Source organism: Cydia splendana, chromosome 9 (assembly GCF_910591565.1).
Source record: "Cydia splendana chromosome 9, ilCydSple1.2, whole genome shotgun sequence".
NCBI lineage: Eukaryota > Metazoa > Arthropoda > Insecta > Lepidoptera > Tortricidae > Cydia > Cydia splendana.
In genome coordinates, this window is record NC_085968.1 from 16083381 (window position 1) to 16106047 (window position 22667).

At 37.8% G+C, this 22667-nt stretch overlaps 1 protein-coding gene across 2 annotated transcripts in view; it reads left to right on the forward strand.

The window, feature by feature from the left end:
- The window catches only part of LOC134793714 (uncharacterized), a 29114-nt gene that overhangs the window by 2588 nt on the left and 3859 nt on the right, over nt 1–22667 (forward strand). Inside the window, exons 3-13 of one of the 2 annotated variants that reach the window (XM_063765365.1) lie at nt 2411–2499; nt 2937–3089; nt 8978–9117; nt 16285–16410; nt 19818–19909; nt 20029–20122; nt 20474–20630; nt 21044–21215; nt 21635–21848; nt 22280–22372; nt 22470–22617. In XM_063765365.1, the coding sequence (XP_063621435.1) occupies nt 2411–2499; nt 2937–3089; nt 8978–9117; nt 16285–16410; nt 19818–19909; nt 20029–20122; nt 20474–20630; nt 21044–21215; nt 21635–21848; nt 22280–22372; nt 22470–22617 (1478 nt within the window). Of the gene's footprint in view, nt 1–2410; nt 2500–2936; nt 3090–5646; nt 6068–8977; nt 9118–16284; nt 16411–19817; nt 19910–20028; nt 20123–20473; nt 20631–21043; nt 21216–21634; nt 21849–22279; nt 22373–22469; nt 22618–22667 lie in introns of those variants that run through there. The other variant, XM_063765364.1, reaches the window with a different exon arrangement.

A 22667-nucleotide genomic window follows, 5' to 3' on the forward strand; every position in this document is an offset into this window, starting at 1 on the left:
ACAAATTTAAATAGCCACGAGCATCTAACATTTTTATTTGAAGAATATGACATTCAATAAGTATAGTTCAATGAAAATTTAATTTCAAACATCAGACGTTTTGTCTATTTCCTACCACGCAAGAAGGTTTGTTAGTTTGGTATTGAAGAAGTATTTATTCTTGATTTATTCTTAGTATTTAATTTTTGCAAGTTCATTTGGTGCAACTAACACAACCTACTTGTTATTTTTAATTATTTTAGATAGTTTCCAATTATTCGAAAATAATTTTGTGAAACGTGTTAAGAAACTAAAACCTTTTTATCAGTCAAGGAAACCAGAGATATTTATAAGACTATTGCGTACTTTTGAGTGGTTGTCAATGTCACCATTTGAACTGTCGTTGTAAACAATGTTGTGGTTAGTATTATTAATATTAAGGAATAACATAACTATTTCATTCAAGTATTGAACAAGTGGAACCACTAAGAAAGCGAAAATCCTGCAATGATTCTTACCGTGCTGTAAGCAGACCTAAAAATGGTTAGATGGCAACAAATTAGCATAATTTCCTGTCGAATACTGATTGTTTACAAGTAAGTTCATTGACCCTGTCACCTGTTAGGGTTAGAACAAAGTAGTTTTTTGCGTGGATGTTTAAAAGGTCATAATTTAGAAACGGTTGCCCATATTAACATAGTTTCTATGGAGAAAATATAGAGCTTAGGCTAAACTATCTCCCATTTCCGGAAAGGATCGTCGTGCCTTTCCACCCTGTATATAATTGTCAAATATTTATTTATTTCAAAATGTTGTATGCAAACCTTTCATTCTGCGTCTAATAATTTATGTTGAAATTATTCATTGTTCTGAGGAAATTCCATAAAAGCGCAATCGAATTCCGCGAAGCACAAGTAACCACTTAGGATATTTCACTTTGAACATGCCGCCTAACGGGTATATTGTATGAATTTTATATAACATTATAAATCTTATCATCGCTTAGGGCATTTACTTAGTAACTGGAGATGTCATCACTGTCATTTTCTTTACGAAACAGTCTGCCGATTTTTGCGGGGCAGGGCGTCCCTCAATACATTTGATGTCTCAAATGTATTGCTATTTCTACATGATTTGTACGTAACGTACAAATAGCCATGTCAGTCCATACAAAAGTTTGCACAATTGTGCAAGTTTTTCGGCAGAGGGGTAAGCTCTCAATGGCCACTCCACTCACTCCAGTTATTAAATGCTCTAAGTATCATCGTCATGAACCATAAAAAAATATTCATTTATTTGCGGCGGCTTCTGTCGTGAGGAAAAAACATCAATAACATTTGTTGTATGTAAGTAAATAATTTAACTAGGGATGTTTTGTGAACCCTTTTGGTAAATACATATAACGAAACCCTAAAAACGGAGTAAATCCGAAACCCGTTCAAGCGATAATAAGCTTATTTCCAGATGATGAAAACTTGGGCGAAGAAAAAACATTTCTTTAATGGTACTTATGCGTTGTTATACGAGAACGAGGCAATATTTTGTTAATTCGTTACCTTATAATGACACGAAAGTAATGATTATCCAATTTACTGAGTATAGTATCCCTCTACATAAGTACTTTTCTTAAATAAAATAAGTGCGATGAACATCTGGAATATTTATTTTCTCATCCTGTAGGAAGGTTTACGAGCTCTTCTAAAAATAATTACTTAGCTCGGGTTCTGGTTAACCACAATGCCTAACTGAATTCGACGGCGGGTAACAATAAAAATAGTTTGAGTAAGTGAGAATCTGAGAGCTTTTACTTTCCTCTTCATTCTTCATTCTTTAGTTGAAAGACTTTTATTTATTGTCTGTCTGATATAACAACGTACAAGGTAAATTTGACGTAATTCGGATTCTTGTAAAGTATCAGCCATTACCATTACCTAGGTACTATTTATTTTGGTACGACTATCACAGTTATGATTCGATTATTTAACACTAAAACTTATCTGATTGTATTTTTTCAATAGTTACGGGATTAAATAAAGTTTTGATTGAAGTACATAATTATATACTAGGTACCCGCCGCGGCTTCGCACGGGGTGACAAATGATACACCGAAATCTTACTCCAATCACTCTATTGATAGGTGAAAACCGCATGAATATCCGTTCAGTAGTTTTTGAGTTTATCGCTAACATACATACACACAAACAGACAGACGCGGCGGGAGACTTTGCTTTATAAGGTGTAGTGAAATTGAAATGAAAATTCCCACCCACCTCACCTTAACACATTCAGGGCCAAGAACCCGACTGTCGGGTACACTGTTCGTAGCGACTACGCGCTACATATAGCGAAACCGTGGCTACACGCTACGAGCGTAACCCGTAGCACTTAATGGCAAATAATGTGTTAATTAAGTACTCATTGTTTACTTTAGATCAACTTCAGCCGCGTCTCTAGCGTCCTCGCAGTCGATTTGCAACGACCACGACGACTCATTCGAGAGAAGTTACTTGGAAGGATTAGGTACGTGTCGATTCATAATGGATAAATATCAAATATACTTACCTACAGCGATTTTATGACACGTTTTCATCTCCCGTTCTTCCAAAAATAATATTTAATATAAATAAATTAGGTGTGTGTATTATACATATACACAGCCCGAGGGACTCTCTTTATTTGGAGGAAAGAATTGGATTTTTTGCTTTAGGTACCTAACCTACATAGTCGCTTAACAATTAGAACTATTTATGTAAGAGCGCTATTTACATACTTAATATCAATTCAATTGAAAGTCACGTCGAAATCGAGAGAGAGAAAAAAATTGTAGAGTGAAGTCTACAAAAGTTTTTAAGTACTTAGCAATATAGCGAAAGTGACAAATCTTTGCATTTCACGACTGTATGCTTTCTGCAGCATAAATCGTCATTGAAAAAAGTTTATTGCTTTAAACAATGCAGATGTGGAAGAGCTCCAAAAGCAGGCTATCGAGTGGGAAGTGAGACTGCGAGTGGCTGGCGAGCGGCTGGCACGGTGCGTGCGAGTGCGGGACCGGCATCGACGACAACAGAAGAGGCTGTGCGCCGCCTTCACCGTGCTGCTGCGGCATATCAGTAAATATACTACACTTATTTATTTATTTTATTTATTTATTACTTACTATTCGGAGATCTAACAGCTGTTAACATGTCTATATAGGTTTTATAAATGTGATACAAAAATCCTATTACAGGTTCTCACCAGTAAATACAGATTAACAAAAACAATTGGTGGTTAGCACTATTGCACTATATATATATATACCTATAGTTTAACGCCAAAGGCAGAGTAACTAATTTTTAATTCGTTCTTATTATTAACATTTTTAATGTGGGCTATAGAAGTAGATAATCTGGTGGGTAAGTCAGGTTGCTAGTGGCCGGCGCGGTTCGTGCGGAAGAGGCTCTGCGCTGCCTACACCGTGCTGTGTGACCATACTAAACTGGTTTACATTATTGAATGTTAATAACTAAGGTATCTTCTTCCTCGCATTATCCCGGCATTTTGCCACGGCTCATGGGAGCCTGGGGTCCGCTTGACAACTAATCCCATGATTTGACGTAGCCACTAGTTTTTACGAAAGCGACTGCCATCTGACCTTCCAACCCAGAGGAGAAACTAGGCCTTATTGGGATTAGCCCCGTTTCCTCACGATGTTTTCCTTCACCGAAAAACAACTGGTAAATATCAAATGATATTTCGTACATAAGTTCCGAAAAACTCATATGGTACGAGCCGGGATTAGAACCCGCGACGTCCGGATGGAAAGTCGCACGCTTTTACCGCTAGGCCACCAGCGCTTCTATGTTAATAACTCGAGTATCTGCTTCTAAAAGTAGATACTCGAGTGGGTAAGTCAGGTTGCCCTGCACGGTTCGTGCGACAGAACCTACTGCGACGACAACCGAAGAGGCTGTGTGCCGCCTTCACTTTTCTATTGCGGCATAACTATACCAGACTTGTGTTTATATTATTAAATGTGGACTGTAGTAGTCTATAATTAGGGTCAATCTAATTTCAGATAATGCCTATGATGGTGTACTTTCGTTTGGGCCAAATACCTTTCGCCAAATTTCACTTCCCAACAAACTTATCGCAATAGTTTCATTTCCCAAAGGAACCTTTAGCAAAGTTACTCTTCGCATATAATTTATTTGGTCAAATTATCACTTGGCATGATTTTACTTTGTCAAATGTTGTTAGGACAAAAAATTATTTAGCAAACGTTTTTTATTGGCTAATATTATATTCCAAAAAAGCCGTTAAGTGGGTTAGGTTAGGTTTGAACTGCGATCCTCACAGAACCGAACAAAAGTGGGTTAGGTTAGGTTAGAACTGCGACCTTACAGAAACGAAATGCTACTAGAAAAGTGGATTTGATTAGGTTCGAACTGCGATCCTCACAGAACCGAACTGCTATCAGAGAAGTGGGTTAGGTTAGGCTAGAACTACGACCCTTACAGAAACGAAATGCTACTAGAAAAGTGGGTGGTTTTACCTCCTTTTCTACATAGTGCACCATCTACAATAATCTTTCACCGGCCCTCATAGAAATTGTTTTTTTTTTAATTATAATGTTTATGGTTCAACTAATTACATCCGTATGCGTAAAACATAACCAAAATGATAAAAAAACAAGGTCGGGATTAAGTATTTCGAATAAAAGCAAAAATAAAAATATCTATTGGTATGTAAATTGTATGTCATGCAATATGTTAAGCTTAATGATACATTTGACTAAATAATACTTGGTAAAATGAAACTTGTCCAAGTAATTATTTGCTAAACAATAACTTGCCAAAAAAGTCTATTGCTGACTGAAAAATTGCGATAAGTTGTTTTGCCAAACATTTTTTTGGGAAATGATAATTTGGGAAACATAGTTTGGGATGTGATACTTTGGGAAACGTTTTTGGCCCATTCGTTAGTAAACCGCCTATGATGATTATTTAACTCTCTCTCCTTTTAAAAACCGATACAGATGTGTACAGATACCGCTAGAGTAGAGGTAGAGGGTTCCACGCTTATTAACCAGTTCGCATTAGAAAAACGCGGCAAATCACTTGCACGTAAGAATATATTGCCAACATAAGGGTGCATTTGCTCTCCACTCCTGATCGTTTGTTTATGTAAAGAAATTATTGAAGTCATTTATTGTTGAGCACACTCTCCTGAATATGTACAGCGACCTGCATAATTCCATGGACACTGTATAAATGGATGCCTCAAGTGGCCATGGTATTTTGCGGCTCGATGTACATTATCTACCCAAGATTTTTTTGCAAACAAGTTGCAGAATGCCCCGTGAATAATCGATACTTCTTGCAATTATATCGTTACCGTACAAGCTATTGTACTCGTACTTTGATCACATAAAGCTAGCAAGAAGTTGCTTCTATCCAATCCAAAAGTTACAATAAGACTGTTTTACGTATAAGGTAAAAGTTACAACTACAAATTCATTCATGAAGATTTCAAATAGCATTACGCACTTCTAAACTGACTCTAAGATCGGCGCCTCGCGTCTAACACGGCTCGACACTGACGTACACAGGCAGTTCGCGAAATCGATTCACAACGCACACAAGCACGCTGCTTCAAGTCTCCAGGGCGCATGCCCGTGGCAGGTACCACGAAGCTCCCCGTTCATATCCTTGTCATGCAAACAGGCTACTAGAGTGCATTCAAGACCTGCGATATGACGATTTTACGCATTATCGTGGTACAGGGCCAGCGGTCCCGTCGCTTTATTTCGCGACTTTCCCAGTAAACATCGCATCAGCTGGTCGAATACGCAGTCTCAAATGCTGTCGAGATATGGGGGATAATTCACATTTCCCATCCCGGTTGTCAGTGTCGAAAGTCGGGAATATCGGGAGTGGTGTGTCGGGGTTGAGGATGGTCGCGTCCGCAGTGACACTGCAGTGGGTCGCTGACTTGGTGGTGGTGTAGTGATATGCGTTTGTTGTCCAATGTGTTCCTTGGGCAGGACAGATGAGTGCCATCCTCAACTCTCTCCGGAACTTAGCTGCCTCGTCGCGGGCAGGCGCAGGTATTATTAAATTGAATTATAGGGAAATGATCTTTTCTTGTGAAGCCTTTAAAGTTTTTTTATTCGAAGCTTACCTTGATTATGATCTTTGATTTGGCTCTCGCACTCTGGCACTCGCAGTCTACTGATGCAGCCTTATACTAGTTAAACTAAATCTGAATTAAAAACGTTTTGAGGTTAATTAATGTTCGGTCGGTAAGTCTATATCTAGACAGTATAGACATATTTCATTATCCTCTCCGCTTTTCCATTAGGTCATGCTGGGTAACCTCTAAAAAGTATTTTTAATGTGAAATACAATATCTTACAGAAACTGTAATGTAAACATTGTGAAAATTAATGAACGAAGTATTAAGTACATACTTAAAACTTGGTTCTCGAAGTCAGGTAGAAAGGTACTTAACAAAGATAGGTTCTTTACCCATGTCTTAATAAAATAAAAAAATTTGGGTTCGGCTCACAAATATTATATAATTCATTTTTAGTATATATGGTGTGAGTGGTGTGACCATCTAGAGTGGCCAGTAATTGACGATATAAACGTGGAAAAGTAGCTCTGCGACAAAAAGCTTTTTATACACAGAAATGGAAGCCGTCCATTAATGTGAACAATTTAAGTTAAACGAAGTTCTATTTATGATAAATAATTAAGCGATACCGCCAGACAGCGACATACAGAAACAAATAGGAATGTTGAGTCGAGTCGCGGACCCAACATCTCAGAATGATAAGGTAGTAACTGTGCATGCATTCGCACAGTATAGCATATTCTTTCGTGGAAAAGCCAGACTAGACGGAATAGCCTTTGTGTCAGCCAAATAGGCTGTTTGCATTAATTTTGACGTCGTCGACGATGGGTTATGTTTTCGGAAACGCTGTGACTTAAACTTTTTAGAGACGTATTTATAAAACTATATAAAACTATCGTAACACAAAGTAACGATAGAAATAACTAAATGTGACGAATACCTACCCCACATATTGATTACCTACTAGCTTCTGCCTGTGACTTCTTCTGCGTGGAATGATGATGATGATGATTGATACAAACTATCCCATGTCCTTCCCCAGGCCTACTATCTCCATACCACACCTAATTTAATGTAAATATGTTCAGCAGTTTAAGCGTGAAGAGGTAACAGACGGAGAGACAAAGTTACTTTCGCATTAAAATATTTGTAGGGATTTTAAAAATATCGGATATTGTTAAAAGAAAATGGATTACAAGAATGCAACAATGCTCATATTTTGTGAAATACGTAAAAAAAAACATCGCTCTGATTAATCTCGAGGCTGTTGATTAATTTGAAACGTTCCGTTGCATTATGCATGGCTGTCGTGCATAAAAAAGAATATAGGTTTACTGTCTACAATATGAAATACTATAATAGTGTAAATCACCATGACTAAACAAGAACTAACTCCGAGTCATTTTCATGCGTCAATCAAAATGTCTACTGAATGTTTACGAGTACAACGGATTAAAGTAGGTATATTTCTGCAATTAGAATGGATATATATACAACTCAAACTTCAGCCAAGTCAAGTGATTTTTGTCAGCTAGACACCAAATGCACAATAATTAATGTATCTAACTTTTCTAGTTAAAGTATGAGTAGAACAGAGGGACCCTGGCTAAAGAGCGCGATAATGACACCCATGAGGCTATAACTCTACCTGCCCTCTCTACCCGTTACCCGTACCCGTAGGGTGGTTTAGGATATAGGCCGTACCCCTAGAAGCGAACTTGCCGTGACTTTAAGGTCAGGTAGATAATGTAAGACTTAGTAATTGGATATTGCCATAAAAGGGCAAACGTTATAAATAGTTGAAAGTCCGGCGAACAAGCTAATCATAATAACTCTGAGCCTGGCATCTGTTCTATTTTATGTACTATATTAGATAGATAGATAGAATACTCTATTGGCACACCTCAGTAAAAAGTTACAAAAGAACAATTGATTAAATGTAGAGGCAGAAAACAGGCGGTCTTATCGCTAAAGAGCGATCTCTTCCAGACAACCTTTGGGTTGGGTGAGTTTGGGTAGGTTAGGTACAGTTTAGTACAATAAACTTCAGGATGTTACCACCCAATGACGAGTCGTCTAAGCCGAAACGGATATAAACGGATATAGAGCTTTTGCTGGCCGGCTTAAACAAACACCGCACAAATGCGGTGACGCCACACTAAGTAACTCTTACTGTCAGTAAACTTTAGCACAGCTGTATATACAAACTCTCCGTATGTAGGTATATGGGTGATTTGGTCAGCCGTGTCTCCTGAAGACATACTCGAAGTTAAGGGCTATAAAATAAAGCCTCATTTTCTGATTGACTGAACCCTTATCGGCATACAGGTTTATAGTATATACCTAATCCTTTTATTCTAACCTACTGGAATCGATACTTAGCTGTTTTTATTTAGTTTCACCTGTCCCGTTTTCTGTTATGTTTGTAATCAAATCTAGCAAGCTAAATAATATCCACTTCCCATTATTCGATAGAGTTGAAAGTACTTATATAAGTTGGGTGACAATGCAATATTATGGTACCATCGAGCTAATCTGGTGATGGAGACCGCAGGTGGCCAAATGAAATGTGCAATAAAACAACGCAAAACCTCATTGTGTTTGGGTTTGTTAGAATTGTCTCGATTGTATTTGTTGACTGATGAAAGAAAATTACAGTCAGCGATAAGAGCTTGGATCAAAAAAAAAATACTTATGTCTCTACAGAAGATACAACATTCATTTCAAAGTCTGACCCATATCTCTGACTCGAACTGTTTAGCCAGCAGCCACATCGTCATGGGTCAGCCGTATCGAGCAATTGGAACCTAGATTCTTGCAGTAATTTCAAACTTGCACCTAATAATGCGTGCAGTAGAGATGACATTTGCATTGATTGCAGCGGGCGAGACTGGCGTCCGGTTCGGCTTGACGCCGTCCGGCAGCGAAGGCCCGGGCGAGGGCGGCTACGCGGAATGGCTGCACGCTATGCGTCTCGTCGCGCGGCTGCCCGCCGGCGTGCCGACGCATTTTCGCAAGAAGGTAATATTAAAGTCGCTTTTTTTTATCCCTTCAAGTGGCGCCAGCGAAAACGCGAAAAGTAGTCTAGTGGCGCCGCGGATTTGTGCAAAAGCAGTCACGTGGCGGGGCCCCGATGGGTGGTCAGCGCAGATTAAGAGAATTTTACAAAACCGTCGATTTAAGCTTTTCTATATTTGAAAATATATTAAATCACATATCGTTATAATCAGCGTTAAATACGCTATTTGAATATAGCAATAAAATTATTATAATGTTTATACATTTGGCCAGACCTAATTAACTCCGGAAGAATGACAGTTTTCCACGATCCTTGTTAAACATGACTACACTATTAAACAAATTGAAGATTGGAGGTAATAGGTAGTTAATTATCAAATTAAGACTTTTATTTATAAGATATAATCATTAAAAGAGATCTAACATCCATTTTATTTAACAAAACAATTTCTTAAAAATCAAGACTGAGTTTGGACTAGGCGGTCGCTCCCGAATGATTGGGACCTACCAACAAATTTTATACCAAGTGTTTTTGTGTTTCTTACGGTATGCTATCCTTGTCTAACTCGCTACCTAATTTTGGGCGCTAGAAGAGCGTAAATATACTTAAATGCGTTCAATTTCACCTCTAAATATGGCAACACCTCATTAACCACTCACTGGTGGCCGACAGTTTACTGGTTTTCGCATCTACCCTTGAGTGGTGGGCCGCCAGTTTACTGCTATTCGATCCGACCATTAACGGGTTGACCGCCACTTGAAGGGTTATTTGACAAACGTAGGATATACAGTATGTATCAGAACGAAAGGCAAAGAAAGAGACCCATTAATGTTTAGGTCATACTGAGCAACTTTTACTATTGGACCAACCGCGGAAAACGCCGAAAAAAAATTGGATGTTTCATACATTTTGCTGGTCTGATGTTGAAATTTCCTATGGGAGAGTCAATTTTTTTTCCGCGTTTTCGGGGTTGGTTCCATAGTAAAAGTTTCTCAGTATGACCTTAACATTAATACCACGAAAAATACATTCAACTTTTAACGCGCAAAGCGCTAGAGTTTTTACAGGTATCGGTGAAATATGAAAAATACTCTTACTGCCCGATTCGAACATTAAGATACTTACGTCAATTAATAGATCTAGAAACGATATGGATTCGATGTGTCAGTGTCAAAAGTGACTCATGATTGGTGCCGTTACTATAATAGGTAGGTATATGACGTTCACGTAAAGTTTGCAAACTCATTATTTACTTAGGTGAGAAGTTTGATTGCTCCTGTCCACTTATAATTTATTTTTCATAAAGATGAAATATATTTTTTTACAAACGTGATGTTATTGGACTATTAAAAGATCACTATATATCGGCCATACTTATATTCGCAATACATTAAGTATGTTACTTTTCTCAAAAATGGACGGCAAAGTCAACTTTGCCGTTTAAAAAATAGGTTGCGAAGCGCGTAGTTTATGGTCAGTCAAAAATTAAAAAGTTAAAAACATTGCAGTCTCGATTTTGGGACTGCAATGTTGCATACAAATTCCATTATTTGTCGAGTTCCAAACTTTTTAAAAGTTGAAATGGCCATATCAAATGAAGGCACAGGCCCATTAAACAGCCAAACAGATGATTAGTACCGCGACTATTTAGCTGCCTCAAATAGGTTGGCGTATTTTCGGCAGAAAAATACACTTCTATTTTTTTATTTAAAAAATAAAAAGGCGGCAAAGCTAATTTTTTCAATTGTTTCTACTTTTTTCTGTGAAAACATATACGTAAGAAAGTTGCTTTTGTAAAATATTTCTATGATATTTATATTTCATGCACCATTTTTGAGAAAAGCACTATATATGACTCGGCTGGAAGGCTACTTGCTGGCTTCGGATTCAATTAAACGGACTCCCAAGGTCGTCCGTTTAAAACGAATCCTCAGCCTGCAAGTAGCTACTTCCGAGCCTCGACAATAATGTACTATTATTGGACTAGGGGTCTCAATAAAGAACTACCCACTATACTCCCAAATTAAGGTCAGTACAATACCTCGAATGAGAGAGTAGCCAATTCAAAAGTCCTAAGGTTAAACGATTCGGACTGAATGTGTTAAGATATGGGTTAAAAGGTTAAAACCGTGATATATTGTCGTTTCCATTTAAGGAGCTATAAAACGGAAAGAGAACTGAAGTTTGTGATACAAATCCTTACTTGGTACTAATTGTCACTCGTATCTCTTACATACATTTATATATTTTAACATAAATATTATTTGACTAACATAAATATTACGGTGTCGCTCAAATATCCCTCATTGGTTGTCACCATTTTATATTGCAATATTTTTAATTTTAAGGATTAGACATATACACCAGTCAAATCTTACAAAAAAATCTCCTAAAAAAACAATGCGTGATGTAGTTCTGTATTTTTTGCATGTTATTTGGAGTCCTTGAAGAAATGTGAGACTATGTTTTGCAAGCAAAAAAAGTTATGCTCCCTGCGTAATTTGCGAAAAACTGCAAAAATTTCGGACTTTTTTCAGATTTTACAGGTTTATTATAAAACTATGAGTTTTTTGTCAAATTTTGCTATGTAATATTGAAAGTATATTAAATTTGCCCATAAACAGCGCCGTACGTTAAATAGTTCTTGAGATATGAGGCTTTAAAAAAAGGGTATTTTTTTCCTTGGAATAAAATTTTTCGTTTTTCTTATATTTTAAGACAAATATCGGCACAACCGCTCAATATATGAGATATATTGCAATGCATAAAGTTGTAGCAAATTTAATTACCTTTCATTTAAGTGCAATAAAGGGTCAGTAAGTCTTACAGTTCTCTAGTTATCGTAAAAAAAAGAAATTGCCATAATGGGGAAGGCAATTAATATATTGTTTAAGGCATTGTCAAAATACCTACAAAAGGCAGTACCATCGTCGAGGGCACAATCTACGATTAGCTTTTACCGGCTTTCCCCGATAGCAGCAGAGTGATGTCAGAGATCAACCATTTTTAAAATGCACTCCCCTCTTCAGCACTTCATTCATTCAGTAATGAAATCAAGATACAATCTGTAGTTTGGCTTGTTTCTCGGCCCAACTTTTTGGTTGTAGCCATAGATTCCACGGTACCGATTCTGATTTAACAATTTGTTATGGTTTTGAACTTGTTTTGATACGACCTTGACGATAGTTCACGGTAATTGGCGTGGTGTTGGTGAAACACGCTGAAATTACTGGAAGTCATGTCATTATCTAGCTCGCGCTCGCTTATTGGTGCTCTTGAGTGTACTGTGAGCTGTGAGTCGTGGTAATACAATAATAATATCCTAACCATAACAAATTGATACATCATAATCAGCTGCCATTACCCATTCTAGGTACACGTTTGTGTTATAATCCACGGGTTTTAATTATTTATTTTATTTTATTTATTTAAAAAGAACTGAAAGAAACACGTAGGTAAATATAGAACTATAGTGTGTGTTAACATGATGTGCAAAGCCGGGCGGATTGCATACATTTGTTTCATATCGGAGAGCTTACTTATACCGGTTTCTTTAGCCCTTGACGCTATCATACGCGATGATAAGTAAGCGATATTAATAATGAATCACAGCACCATGTTCAGTAACTGGCATGATTGGCGTTGGGCGAGCTTATATAAGATAATTAAAGAGAATTTTTATTAGTTAAGATTAAAAACGCGTTTTTAACACCCTAAATCGGATAAATTTCCACATATTTTTAGTTAAATGCCTATATTTATAATACGAAAAATGTATCACTTGTATCGTGGTTGCATAAAACCACACAATTACTTTTTTTTCTATTGACAAATTGACCCATTTACTTTCCAATTATATACAGTAAAGACTAGTAGTGAAAGAGGTATTGCTAGTTCCAACCCGTGGATTGACAACTCGCTGAGCAGTAGCTCCACATTCATTAAGCCTTAACGGCCATTGGAAATTAATTTGTAATTTATCGTTTGTAATCACGGTAAACCACTGAAGAAGTTATAATATACTGGTAATATGACAAGACTGAGTCACAAACACAAACGTTTACCTAGAGTGGGTAATGGTAGCTGATTCGGATGTATCAATTAGTTATGGATAGGATATTATCGTGATCTTGTAATTACCATGACTCATAGTACACTCAAGAGCACCAATAATCGAGCGCGAGCTAGATATCTAATGACATGACTTCCCGTAATTTCAGTGTGTTTCACCAACACCACGCCAATTAACGTGAACTATCGTCAAGGTCGTATCAAAACAAGTTCAAAACCATAACAAATTGTTAAATCAGAATCGGTACCGTGGAATCTATGGCTACAACCAAAAAGTTGGGCCGAGAAACAAGCCAAACTACAGATTGTATCTTGATTTCATTACTGAATGAATGAAGTGCTGAAGAGGGGAGTGCATTTTAAAAATGGTTGATCTCTGACATCACTCTGCTGCTATCGGGGAAAGCCGGTAAAAGCTAATCGTAGATTGTGCCCTCGACGATGGTACTGCCTTTTGTAGGTATTTTGACAATGCCTTAAACAATATATTAGTTGCCTTCCCCATTATGGCAATTTCTTTTTTTTACGATAACTAGAGAACTGTAAGACTTACTGACCCTTTCTTGTACTTAAATGAAAGGTAATTAAATTTACTACAACTTTATTCATTGCAATATATCTCATATATTGAGCGGTTGTGCCCATATTTGTCTTAAAATATAGGAAAAACTAAAAATTCCATTCTAAGGAAAAAAATACCCTTTTTTAAAGCCTCATCTCTCAAGAACTATTTTACATAAGGCGCTGTAAATGGGCTTAAATTGTTCCAAATTTAATGTACTTTCAACATTACACAGCAAGTTTTGACCAAAAACCCATAGTATTTTAATAAAACTGCAAAACCTGAAAAAAGTCCAAAATTTTTGCAGTATTTCGCAAATTACCCAGGGAGCACAACTTTTTTTGCTTGCAAAACATAGTCTCATATTCCTCCAAGGACTCCAAACAACATGCAAGAAATACAGAACTACATCACGCAATGTTTTTTTATTGTAAGATTTGACCGATCTATGGTAAAGTGATGAAGTAGGCACTTATAACAGATTAGTGGTTTTGTGAGTTCTAGAGCTCATGGACCCGCATGGGACCACCAATAGGGAATATTAGGCAAAGCTCTGGGTACTTGTAGGTGGCACCTTTGTGGCACATACAGTAAACAAACCACATTGACACATCACACGTCACGTCTATTACATGGCCTACCGCGAAACAAGAAAATCGAAATTTCGTTATCTAATCTCTCTATCACTCTTGCATATTCGAGCGATAAAGCGGCAGATAACTAAATTTCGATTTTCGCGTTTACCGGTAGGCCCTTGTTATCAAACCGCCTTGATGCATCAATATCATATTTTATTGTCTGTGAAAACTTGTCAAAAAACGGTTTAAGGCACAGTATTTATAAGTTAGTCTATGAATTTACTGAGTCGGTAGTGCTGCACTCTGGCGGTAGAACATTGCAGTAGGTAATATCCCCTATTAAAAAAAGACTGTATCTAGAAAAAAAAAACAGATTATCACCGCTTTTAATCACAAAAAAATCTGAGAATAGTTTGAGGAATGCGAATTTAAAAGTACCTACATTTTATGTAGAGGAGAACAGCCATTACTTCGCACTCGTCAATTATATACATAAATCGAGATAAAATTCAAATGAACATTGAGTTTGTTCGTACGTAAAAGCACAGATTACGTTATCACGGAGTTATTGGGTTCGCATTAAGGATTTACAGATCACAAACTTTGCGCGCTGAGCATTTTGATCCTTTAAAATTTCAGGCTTTGGTTTTTAAAAGTACCTTGAATACGGTACGAATGCCAATGCTTTATTCTATATTTTGGAAAACACAAAAAAGATGAATTAAAAAAAATCCTTATCCCATTTTATTTCTCGCCGGGAGCTAAGCCGGTGATATACGGTAGAGCAGCTAACACAGTAGGAGGCAGGTTAAATCTGTATGAAACTGTGGGAAGACTAATTAAGAAAGAAAGCGAAAACTACGAATAGTTAAATTTTATTGCAGTATTGGATGGTGACAAATAAATTAAGTACCAAAAGCAAAATTCACATGATAAGCGAACACCACACGAAGCTGGTTTCCTCTAAATTTGCGTAATTCAATTTACTACGAGTACCTAAGTACCATTTATTTGTTGAGTAAATATATTCCTACTTAAAGAAATGGTTTTCGTACAAAATTAAAGTAGGTAAGTACCAAAACACGAAAAGGTCAATAAGTGGGTAGATCCAATCAATCATGCTCCCAGTGTCGACGTTCGACATTTACCACATCTCCGAGATTGGTACGTACTCAATGTACTCATATACAGGGTGTTTTTGTAACGTTTAGGTATACTGTGTGCGAGGTATATTTAAATATTTGTGTTATAGTAAAATGGTTATGTAGGTATTTAGTATCGACATAATTTAACTCGCAGCCTGCCTAAGCTCTAGAAAAATGACCTGTAATTATTTATTTAAAAATAAGGGTCTTCATCAGATCTAAAAATACATAAGTATTACACAAAGCTTTTGGTTGCGCCAACTCTATATTTAGAACCAATGTGAAGAATTAGGTACGCTGTTTGTGAAATAAATTCGTGCGTCACAAAACTTGAGGGAGGTTCTTTATTTATTATTAATGCGTGGATTAACGTAAGGTTTCCCGAAGTACTCGCTTCTCTTGTATAATAAATGTGTTTTGCCGAAAGATTATTTTGGTCCGGGATCAAAGAACATACCTACTCGTACCTACTAATTATAGTAGTAGGTACAATACCTGCCTATGGATTGTGGCAATAATGCCTAGAGTATAAATACGAACCTACACGAGTATTATTGTATCGCTTGCCGTTTGCTAAAGCACCGAGTGTGAATCGAAAGCAGATTTTATAAGGACCAACCTCTAAGCCCAACATAGTTTTGAACATAATCAAATATATCGTATGCTACTATTTACATATCATTGAATTACGCGCTTCGCGGGTTACCATTCTAGGTTGTCATTAAATAGCAAATTACAAAGGAAATAGTTAATCACCTAATTTGTCTTTTACTATTTGTAGTAGGTAGTCTAATGAAGATGTGTTTTCTACAGCTATGGATAACCCTGGCAGACCGGCACCTGACCGCGCGAGGCATAGACTGGCCAGTGGCGGAGCGCGCGTGCTTCCGCGGCACAGCGCAGCCCGATGACACGGAGCTCGGGTCGCAGATCATCAAGGTACCTGAGTTGTGTGCTGAACATTATGCTGATCGACATCTGACCACTGATCCATAGACAGGCCAGTAGCGGAGTGCGCATGCTTCCGCGGTACCGCGTAGCTGTAGGTACGTTGTTTGGCCGCCTTGAACGTAGGGGAAACTTGCCTTAATCGTACCTGCGCCTAAAACGTACCCTATCAAGATCTCGAGTTGTGAAACTGCAGTGGCGACGCCAGTGCTACAACATGAAACTACTAGTTCGCCACGCTGCCCCTCCATATAAAAATATTCAAAACGTAAGTAATTTTGCTGTTTTCGAGTACTTTTTAGGTTGATACGTTTTAGGGACAATTAGGCCTAAATCGTACTTTTTCCACTTTTTTTTTAACTTTTTTTCTCAGAAGTTGTTGAGGTTTAAGTTTAACTTGTTACTTTTGATGATTCGTTATTAAATACAGATTCTTTAAACACTGTTTGTATTTTTTTTATTAGTTGTATTTCCAAGAAATTAGCATTTTCTCTTAGGGATCATCCATTAATTACGTCACACGAATTTCTAGGTTTTTTTACCCCTCCCCCCTCCTTGTCACACTTGGTCACATTTTGCAAACCCCTCCCCCCCTGGTGTGACGTCACATTTTAGGCAATTTTGTTTTCAACGAAATCGACAATATTAACTCGGCATAATTTTTTTATTAAAAAAATATTTTTGATATACAGGGTGTCCCATAAGTGACACGTCACAGTGACACTGGAGGTAGACCAGGCCAAGAGGAACCAAACCAACTTAACATGACCCAGTAAAAGTGGCACGGTTTTCGAGTTATTGCCAAATTCAGGTTTTTCATGAATTTTGACCGTTTTTAACATTGTTAGTACCAGTGTGCACTCGGAAAGGTCTCGAAGTTAGTTTTTTTTTATGTGTACGGCATCACGAATAGTTAATTAAGATAACAGAATAGGTATTTTATCTATAGACAATGTAAAATGCAAAAAAGTACTGGTTTAATCTTGAATGAAATTCACAGCGAAACATTAATTTCAACTTTGGCCACCTGTCGTGAAAAAAAATTACTAGAAAAGTAATGAGCAAATAACGTCAAAATATTGAACATGTTATGCAGATTCAAAAATGGTATAACACATGTACCTTCCTGCAATAAAATAGGAATTATTATCATCTTTCGAAAGCCTTATAAAAAATAAGTTAAAACTAGGAAATCTGCAATCCGTTGCTACTTAGTAACAATAACGATTTATGTTGAGATATCTAATTCTGGATACAGAAATAAAAAAAAACGCCTATTCAGTATTTGCCGAATGCTTAAAAGAAAGAGATGGAAAATGGTTATGTCCCTTTTTAAGGATATCATTGGGTTGATAAAGGTTCAAAGAAAATGAAATACTGCAGGTTGAAGTTTAATTATTTTTTTAAAGTAATTTTATTTTACAAAATTATATATTTTACAATAGGTGCTCGAATTGTTTTTCCCCGGCTCGTATGCACGCTTGGCACCGTCTTGTAAAACTTCAAGTTAGTTTCCTTAAATTAATTCCGGATATGTTTCGTGCTGCCTCGAACATACGCCGCCGTAGTTCCTCTTGGGACCTTATTGGCTTGAAGTAAACTTTATCTTTTAAGCATTTTAAGCATCCCCAATGAAAAACATCTAATGGGTTTAGGTCCGGACTCCGGGGAACGCGGAAGCCATGCCACTGGTCCCAAACGGCTGATCCATCTGGGAATTTCTGTCTGAGGTGGTCGCGGACATCGCGAGCGTAGTGTTCTGGGCAGTCATATTGCTGTGGTTCCAGCTCCAAGAAGATGGCTCGGCCGACTGGAACCAGTGGCATGGCCTACGTTCCCCGGACCTAAATCCATTCGATTTTTTTATTGGGGATACTTAAAAGATAAATTTTACTCCAACCCAATAAGGTCCCAAGAGGAACTATGGCGGCATGTTCGAGGCAGCACGAAACATATCCGAAATTAATTTAAGAAAATTAACTTGAAATTTTACAAGACGGTGCCAAACGTGCATACGAGCCGAAGAAAAGCAATTCGAGCACCTATTGTAAAATTATTACAATCTACCCTTTCAAACTTCAACCTGTATTATTTTCTTTGAACCTTTATCAACTCAATGATATCCTTAAAAAGGGAGATAAGCATTTTCCATCTCTTTCTTTTAGGCATTCGGCAAATACTGAATAGGCGTTTTTTTATTTCTGTATCCAGAATGAGATATCTTAACTTAAATCGTTATTTTTAATAAGTAGCAACGGATTGCAGATTTCCAAGTTTTCACTTATTTTTTATGAGGCTTTCGCAAGATTATTAATAAATCATATTTTATTGCACGAAGGTACATGTGTTATACCATTTTTGAATCTGCATAACATGCTCAATATTTTGACGTTATTTGCTCATTACTTTTCTAGTAATTTTTTTTCACGACAGGTGGTCAAAGTCGAAATTAATGTTTCGCTGTGAATTTAATTCAAGATTAAACCAGTACTTTCTTGCATTTTACATTGTTTATCGATAAAATACCTATTCTGTTATCTTAATTAACTATTCATGATGCCGTACACATAAAAAAAGCTAACTTCGAGACTTTTCCGAGTGCACACTGGCACTAACAATGTTAAAAACGGTCAAAATTCATGAAAAACCTTAATTTGGCAATAACTCGAAAACCGTCCCACTTTTACTGGGGTCATGTTAAGTTGGTTTGGGTCCTCTTGGCTTGGTCTACCTCCAGTGTCACCGTGACGTGTCACCGTGACGTGTCACTTATGGGACACCCTGTATAAATATTAGTAATTTTATAACACAACGAAAGTTACATCCAAAACGCCCATTATTTAACTGTACAGCGAATAAAAAAATATAAATTAATTTTCGGTTACTGATGTAGTTAAAGTGACATCACAATGTTTGTGACTCCCCCCTCCCCCATGTCACAACATGTCACATTTTCTTGACCCCCTCCCTCCCCCTAAACGTGTGACGTAATTAATGGATGACCCCTTAAGGGGTACGAATTAGGCAAGTTTCCCCTACAGGACATCGAAAGGCCAATGACATAATATCGTAAACTTTCGCTGCACAGACATGACACAAGAAACACATGACACGGAGCTCTGGGCTCAGGTCATCAAGGTAAGTATTTTCTCGCTTCTCGACAAATTTTGCCAAAACTCAGTTAAAAGGCTACATACTCTTTGGCACTACGTCACATCAAATTAAGTTAGGTACGACGCAGTAAATAGAGTGATAAAAACTGTCGTAAAACAGTTTATTTGTCGAGGAATGACAATTTGTCCGGAAATTGCACTAGAACGTTTACAGTTTATCAATATATTTAAATACGGCCGAGGTTGCAAGGGCGGTAATAAAATAAAGTACAATTTGCTTTATAGGATTTGCACCGGACGGGTTGCTCGCTTTTCTGCGGAACGGAAGGCCGGGAGAATCAAGCTATGCTACGCCGAGTTCTATTGGCCTACGCAAGGTGACTAGATTTTATCATTTTTGTTGTTCTCATTTTTATTTTATTTTTTACCTGTCGCAAACACGGCAAACAGAGTAGTGTTATAAATTTAACGTTATTTTGGTAATTATCTTTTACAGATGGAACAAAGACGTCGGCTACTGCCAAGGTTTCAATATGTTAGCAGCTATCATTTTAGAAGTTATGGACAAATCGGAGTCCGAGTCGTTGAAGGTTGGTCACCTACTTTTGGCTGCAAGAAAGCAGTTATACCTAATAGTAACCCTTATGTGTAGGTTAGGGACTTCAATTCAATTCAGCAATTTTCGTCATATGGCATAATGCATAACTCTCATCTCACTAAGGCTACTACTGATACCTAGTATGGACTCGAGTTTTTTATTGGATACCTATTTACAGTTAGATTCACTTACTCTGCTCTGCTCCATTTTTCACAGCAGCCATTTCGGAATATTTAGTGCGAGAGTACTCTTAACAATTTAAAGAGTTCTACAATGGAAGTTACGGCGGTTCGAGATGCTCTTATTAACTAAGTATTAGTATAACATAATAATATCTTTAAAGGTAATGATATACTTGGTGGAAGCAGTTCTTCCCGAGGGCTATTTCGCAGACGACCTCCGAGGCCTGTCGGCCGACATGGCAGCCTTTCGAGACTTGCTGAGATTGCGTTTGCCTCGGCTCGCTAACCACATGGACCATTTGCAAAGGATATCCGACGGTATGCATGGTATTGATACTAATTACCTAAGACAATAGGTACCTGTAGTAATTTTCAGTGGCAATTAATAATGGGGTTGGCAACTGTCAAAAGTTTTTATAAGTTACCTGTCTTTAGTTTTATTCCATAAAATTTGGGGTGTCGTCTTGGGTCGTCCCATTCGTTTTTCGTCAAGTTCTTAAATTACTCCTATTCTGCTTTCGTCACTCATTCTACATTGAAAGCCACCGACGATTGTGACGAATGTAGAATGAGTGACGAAAGCAGAATAGGACTAATTTAAGAACTTGACGAAAAACGAATGGGACGACCCAAGACGATACCAGATTTGTATTAAAAGGCATTTGCTTGCTTTGGCTGAAATAATTAATGAGTGGACTGTTTTTTTTTATATTGTTTCAAATTTTTTCCAGGTGGAGGCGTAGAACCCCCATTGCCTGATGTCTTCACAATGCAATGGTTTCTTACCCTGTATGCCACGTGGCTACCTCGAGAATCCCTTTTACGAATATGGGACCTCATTTTATTGGATGGAAATGAAATCCTGCTGCTCACTGCCCTGGCTATTTGGGATATGCTTCAAGAGTAAGTATGAATTACCATTAGGAATCATGATTTTTTTTCTCTTTCATCCGAGCTTCTGGGCGTTTTTTTATTGTTACACTACCTACCTCTCGCGTTGAATGATGAAATTGATGAAAAACGCCCAGAAGCTCGAAACTTTACCTTAAATGAGGTTTACTGTAACTTGAAAAAACGTAGAGATCTCACAAGATATTTACACATTATATTCAAATTTAGGACAACTTTCGGGATTTGTTGTCAAGCGGATCTCAGGCTCCCGTGAGCCGTGACAAAAATCTGGGTAAACGCTAAGAAGAAGATGATGATATTTAAAATAATGTTTAAAATAATGATGATATTTAAATTTAACATTTTGGCCCTGTTACTCGTACCGACTGAAACAGCCGCGACCTCATGATAAACCAACTTTTCTCCCACAGCCGCATCCTCTCAGCTCGCTCCGCGGACGAGTTCTACAGCTGCATGGGTGGCGGCGCCGGCGCCGTGTGGGAGGCTGGCGAGGCCCTGGTGGCAAGAGTGGTGGCTTTCGGCTCCGTCCCCGAGCTCCCGAGGCTACGCAGTCTGCATAGATACAGGGTTACACCGCCCGCCCCGCCGGCGCCTCCGGTGTGTCAACCGCCTTTACATTCTGCGGTAATTATCCTTCCTTAATGACTCCAAATATACACAAATTATATGATTGCCACACAAAGTGACCGGTTGCATTCTAAAGGTACCTATTGTCCACTTGGCTTCTCTGATTCCCTTATCACAAAAATGAAGTAGCCACTTTTTGCAGAAACTAACACCTACTCACTTTCTTGCACTGTAAAATTTATAATATAGGTAGGGTAATTCGCCAGTAACTGGCCGCGCGAAACTAAAAATGAATTCTATTCACCTATAAACAGAATTCATTTTAGTATAAGATTTCAATAACTGGCCAGCTTTCAATAACTGGCCACCTTATACTTAAATGAATTATATTTAAGTATAGGTCAATAGAATTCATTTTTAGTTAAGGGCGGCCAGTTACTTAAAGTGGCCAGTTACTGAAGAATTACCCTAGGTACTTATTTATGCAGATGCAGTCGATGACGAAGAGAGGGCTGCGCCTGTTTTATTCAGAAGACGAGGGCGACTCAAGCGATGACGGGAATAGAATGGCGTTAGCAACGGTAATACTTGTTTTCATTAGTGACGCAGTACAATATCTGAAATATTCCGTAATTCATCGGAATTTGAATAGTGACTTTATTTGTTCATGGTTTGTAGGTTATTCCAAGACGAGACGACCGTTTGGGTGCTGGCGATAGACTGTCGTTGGATATCGGTGCTCTGAAAAGGCAGTACGCGAGGTTGAGGGAGCGGCAGCGACAAGCGCATGTCATCCTAGCAGCGGCTTGCGCCAGACATGCCGCAGGTATTCGATCATACAAAACATCTAAAACTTATATATTAAATTTTGCTTGA